At 39.2% G+C, this 6,000-nt stretch overlaps 2 protein-coding genes across 2 annotated transcripts; both read right to left on the reverse strand.

Moving 5' to 3' along the window:
- Positions 1-1,885: 1,885 nt before the first annotated feature.
- LOC136268468 (uncharacterized) lies at positions 1,886-2,995 on the reverse strand. The gene is made up of 2 exons (XM_066063821.1): positions 2,765-2,995; positions 1,886-2,704 (listed from the first exon to the last, which is right to left on the reverse strand). The coding sequence occupies exons 1-2, from the start codon at positions 2,806-2,808 to the stop codon at positions 1,945-1,947; spliced, it is 804 nt and encodes a 267-aa protein (XP_065919893.1). The 5' UTR covers positions 2,809-2,995; the 3' UTR covers positions 1,886-1,944.
- Positions 2,996-4,783: 1,788 nt separating this feature from the next.
- On the reverse strand, positions 4,784-5,239 carry LOC136268743 (uncharacterized). Its single transcript, XM_066064204.1, has one exon. It carries the CDS (start codon positions 5,237-5,239, stop codon positions 4,784-4,786), a length of 456 nt encoding a protein of 151 aa, XP_065920276.1.
- Between the last annotated feature and the right edge of the window lie 761 nt (positions 5,240-6,000).

Below are 6,000 nucleotides of genomic sequence, written 5' to 3' on the forward strand. Positions count from 1 at the left end.
GGCATATATATCAGGCAAATCCCTCGTGGCCATGGTATAACTATTAAATAAGTCATTCCATTGTTTGTCAGTAGGTTCATATCTGTATGTGCAGCCCCATTATACTACCTACATAGCTGTTTCCCATGGGTATACAGATATATGAAATATTGCAATCTAGAGGTGTAAGCCATTAATTATTCAAGGTCAGCATCTGGCAGACCCCTGCTGCTGGTAACTTAGTTTGCTGTTGGAAATCCCCATTGGCTACACCTGAGTCTGAACATGATGGAGTGGGTCTGAATAGTAAAAGAATTGTAATAAAATACTAACTGCTAGGAGTTGTGGTACTGCCAATGAATACCATTCCTTGGTAAGACCGACCATCGATTGTGAAGAACTATATAATAATATGAACTACTAAAATGTTAGTATACCTGTACTTTTCCCCAACACCATGCATACTCCCAACTCAGGTTGTTGTATACTAATGGGTGGATCTGTTTCTACTATGCATATCTTCATTCCAGGGGTGCTTATATGAATTATAGCAATTAAATTACTTTTTTGCATAATGAAATATAGCAATTTGCTGAGTTTTGATTCATTAGAATATTGAAAGTATCTCAGCGGCTGGGGGCTACACCCCCAGACCCCTGCTTCTGGTAACTTAATACTGCTATTGGAACCCCCCTTCAAAAAATCCTGGCTACGCCCCTGGTGGTATGTCCATAGATATACTATATACATGGGGTATTATATCTATGATGTGTCAACTAGCCAAGCTTTACAATTGTGGTCAAGCAGGCTGTAGTATTGCTGTAGTAGGTATACGTGATTGTATACGCATATGATGTAATATTATGTAATCGCATAGCTGTACGCATGCTATTGTATCTCGTGATCATAAAATGGCGTACTAATCTTAAACATGTGGTGAACGAACACTACATCTGGCGACGAGGATGGGATCGCTCATGTGAAGACTTCACCATATCACCCATCCTCTAATGGGTTGGCCGAAAGGGCCGTGCAGACTTTTAAGACTGCAATGAAGAGAATGTCCGGGGGTAGTGCTGAGAATAAAGTATCTTGGTTCTTGTTTAAGTACAGGGTGACCCCACACTCTACCACTGGAGTACCTCCAGCTGAACTGATGTTTGGAAGACAGTTACGTACAACGTTAGATTTGTTACAACCAAGTATTGGACACAATGTTAGACAGTCAAACTAAACAGAAAGAAGGACATGATGCTCATTCTAAGAGTCGTGAGTTTGCTGAAGGGGACACTGTATTTGTGAAATGTTTCAACAAAGCAGATACTTGGCTCCCAGGAGTGATCGATAGAAAACAAGGTCCAGTTTCTTACCGAGTTGTGTTAGATGACGATCGAGTGGTACGCCGTCACTTAGACCACATAAGGGCTCGGAAGCGTGTTGATCAAGCAGCTAATCAGAACACTGAGACAGTTGAGGTGCTACCTTTACCAGTGTCTGAACCAGAAGATGAAGTATTAGAGTTTGCAGTTAGTACCACTTCTGATGGTACCAGTGCCCCACTGCGTCGATCAGCAAGAACTTGTCGACCTCCTTCTCGTCTAATAGAAGAGACTAGTAACTGACTAAGGGGGGAGGGGTGTAGTATTGCTGTAGTAGGTATACGTGGTTGTATACGCATATGATGTAATATTATGTAATTGCATAGCTGTACGCATGCTGTTGTATCTCGTGATCATAAAATGGCGTACTAATCTTAAACACGTGGTGAACGAACACTACACAGGCAAACAGGCAGGCAGTACTACAGGTTCTTCTGCATGTAAATATTTCTATGCTAACTTTAATGGCAGTATTTTGGGAAAAACTTTATTGTCAGAAAAAAATTCAGCCCACAGACATGACAGTATCAAATTAAAATGTTCAATAATTATTAGCAACAGCATCAATAACAGCAAGTTTTAGTATTTACTGCACATACAGTTCCAATTGATCTATTAAGACACCTTCATCCGCGAATGCTTGATCAGCACAAATCCTCACTTCAACATCATCCATAGTAGCCATATCCAACTCCCTATAGAACCATGGTAGGTTGGGGTTATCACAACAAGTGTTACCAGTAGGACAGTTAAGACCATCCCACAAAGGATCGGACATAAGATAAAAACTACGGCGGTCTTCATTTCCTTGATTGTAACCTGACTCACAATAATGATTTGGTCCAACAAAAGAATCTGGTCCAGTGTTAGAATTGATACCACAAGGACAAACACTTGCATCACGCACTGGACTTGCATCATGTATTCCAATTACATATGACCAGATGTGTATACGAGGATCACCATGAGTTATGGACAAACCATCAGGAGGATTAGTACCGGTATTAAATGAATCAGGCGATCCTTTCTGATAACCTCTAGCCATTCCACAAACTTTCTGGTAACTTATTCCATTAGAGGGGAATAGTACTGGATAACATCCAGGATTGTTACTTGGCGATCTACAAAAACTGATGCCATCTCGTGAGCCCTCGGTCCATTCAATTGGACATTCATCTCCTTTGGTAATGTTAACACTAGCAATTCTAGTCCATCCACCAATATTACCACATACTACTCTTTGCTCCATATTACAGTATACATTACGTAAAGGATTAATAAGCCAATAATATCCTGACCTGTTGTGACTTTGTTGGTTCCAGTCATAGATCTCCTTACAAGACTCTCCGGGATAGAAAGGATGACTAAATTGGTGACCATCACATTGTTCAGTAGCTGTTACTAACTTGCCAACACTGTACAGTAATATACCTACTACCACGACTACCATTCTGTTGGCTCAACTGCGAAGTGAACTACGTAGAATCAGACCCGGCGGTAGGAGGGGCTCAAACCTAGTAACGTCCAGCACCGCTGCTACAAGGAGTGGTGAAAAAAAAAACTGCTACAAGAGTCACAGCTTTCGAGCTAGCAGTTATAATCGATAAATCTAATCGTAGGAGGGGCTGCCTTTTTTAAAAAACTCAAACCGGAAGTTACGTACGTGGCCGCGCGGCTCATCTTTAATAATAGTTGCTACAGATCCGACCAACCGGACACAAATTTTAAGCGCATAGCTAGAAGTCCGAAGAGTCACGTGATCGTTGTACTTGACGTAATATAACGCGTTACATGACAAAGTAGCGAGTAATATGTAACGGATATTACAACCGGAAATTGTAATGAATGTAACGCGTTACTTTCTTTTAAGTATCCAGGCACGTGATTGATTGCATTTTGGGTCCAGACAAGACTGAAGATAGCGTTATAGGCATGGACAAAGAATGATAATGTATGAGGAGTGCCCTTGAGGCCAAGATACAACAACAAAGTATGTATTTGCATTGAAAATATATACCTTACCGGGTAAGGTATATATTAATGGAGGTTAATAGCTTAACTGTGGTTAGCACAAAAAGAATCACGCACGCCTCCAGCCAGTTACGCACGTGATGCAGAAGGCGCCATTTGCTGGCTCGTGTGATTATTATTATTATTTATTACAGGTAATTTATAAGGCTAAACAGCCTGTTACACCTGATCAACAGGTAAAAAAAAGTACAAGTAGACTAATTACATACATTTATACATAGTGTTAGATGAATATTGGTCAATCAATTTCTTAAAATCATCAACTGATGCTGCACATGCTACTTCTTGGGGTAAATTATTCCATGGTTCAACAACTCTTCTTGTAAAAAAATATTTCCTGGCATCTGTTCTTGAAAAATTTTTAAATAGCTTAAATGTATGACCTCTGGTATGGGTAATGGGTGAAAAAGTAAAAAAATCAGAATGGTCTATATCATACTTATCATGTAGCATATTGTAGACAGCAATCATATCACCTCTATAATGTCTATAATGTAATGATGGCAAGTTAAGTACTTTCAATCGTTCCTCGTAGTCAAGATTTCTTATAGATTTGATCATTCTAGTTGCTTTCCGTTGGATTTTTTCTAATTTTTGGATGTCTGTTTTATAGTAAGGTCCCCAAACCAAGTTACCATATTCTAAAATAGGACGTACTATTGATTTGTATAAACATGTAAATGAATCTACAGAAATATCCGAAAAGGTCTGTTTAATAAGGCCAAGAAGTCTATTAGCCTTATTAACCACTGCCGAACACTGACTATGAAACTTGAGATTGCAATCAATCAACACCCCCAAATCCTTTTCCTCATTTACCTTAACAATGTCCATCCCATCCATCTTATAACAATATCTTGGATTAAACTGACCTATATGTAGTATTTTACATTTAGAAATGTTGAAAGGCAACTGCCACATTACTGACCATTCAATGCAAGCATTAATATCATCTTGCAGGGAGGATATTGGGTTAGCACGACTAATGCTGGAATATATTTTTGTGTCATCTGCAAATAAAAGAACTTTATTCCTTAATAATGATGGCAGATCATTGATGAAAATTGCAAAGAAGAGAGGACCCAAGACTGATCCTTGAGGTATTCCACTTATTACATCACTCCAACCAGACATTGAACCATTCACAGAAACTCTTTGTCTGCGTCCTTTCAAAAAGTCTTGTATCCAATTAAACAGATCACCTCTAAAACCATATGCATAAATCTTTTTGAGCAACCTTTCATGAGGAACAGAGTCGAAAGCCTTCTTAAAGTCAAGGTACAAAACATCTACTGAATTACCACTGTCCAAAGTCTCTGTCCAATCATCAAGTGCACACAGTAACTGTGTCATACAAGACTTGCGAGGGAGGAATCCGTGTTGACATGGTGACATCAAATTGTTGAAATTGGGATAATAGTTGCTACTTTCCAGTCTGGGGGTAGTCTACCCTCGCTTAATGACTTCTTAAAAATTATAGACAGAGGTATGCTTATTTCAGCAGCAGCTTCCTTCAACACTCTGGGGGGGAGCTCATCAGGTCCAGTAGCTTTGCTAGAATTTAAATCACACAACTTTTCTTTTACTATGCCTACATCAATTGCTATACCATCGAGACTAGTTACAAAGTCACGGTCTTGAAACTCAGGGATGTTATCCATGGATTCTCTAGTAAATGTGCTGGTAAAAAACTTGTTCAACATTTCCGCTTTACCTTCATCAGTTGCTGCTTCAGTATCATTAAGTGACTCATCAACCAGGGTAGGAATGGAGGGTTTAACTCTGACCTTAGAATTTACATATCGCCAAAAAGCTTTAGGGTTGGTCTTCACTTCCTTAGCAATTCTCATCTCGAACTTAGATCTCAAGTCACGTGTAAGGCGTCTAAGCGAATTTCTTACTTCAGTAAACCTAAGATGATCCAAATGATTGCCAGTTCTACGGAACCTTTTCCATAATGTTTCCTTCTTATGTTTAAGATCAATTACTTTATGATTAGTATATGGTAATTTTCTACATTGGGGTTTATGGTACCTTGGGATAGAGCATTCCATAGCAGACTTAAAACGTTGCATAAAAAAATTCCAAGACTGGCATACATTTAGATCCTGTAATTCCGTCAACCAGGCAGTTTCGTTAAGGAGGCTTTTAAGCTTCATATAATCCCCTTTGTTAAAATTGTAAGATAGTACATCACTGGACTGGTTGATAGTTATTGGAGAACATGAAAGAGAAATATTCAAACACAAATGATCACTCAACCCCAGCCCAGAAGAATATTTGATGGATTTTACTATGTTCTCTTCATTGGTAAGTACTAAGTCTAGTACATGGGGGGATGAACCTGGTCTGAAACGTGTTGGCTCATTAACATGCTGAAATAAAACACATTCTTGATCGAACTTCAACTCGTCGTGCGTAAAAGTGCGAGACGGAGAGCAATGATATTTCATCCCTACCTCAAACGGAATGATATTGTGATGAATAGGGTATCAACTTCTACTTTTACCCCGCGAACCACAGTGATAACCGTCAGAATGTGACCAGGAAGATTCTCAAGAAAGTTTCAGGCACTAGTTTGATCAATAGTGTTCTAGCCGCGGTGGCACAC

The sequence above is a fragment of the Dysidea avara genome, chromosome 10 (assembly GCF_963678975.1).
Source record: "Dysidea avara chromosome 10, odDysAvar1.4, whole genome shotgun sequence".
NCBI classification, from domain to species: domain Eukaryota; kingdom Metazoa; phylum Porifera; class Demospongiae; order Dictyoceratida; family Dysideidae; genus Dysidea; species Dysidea avara.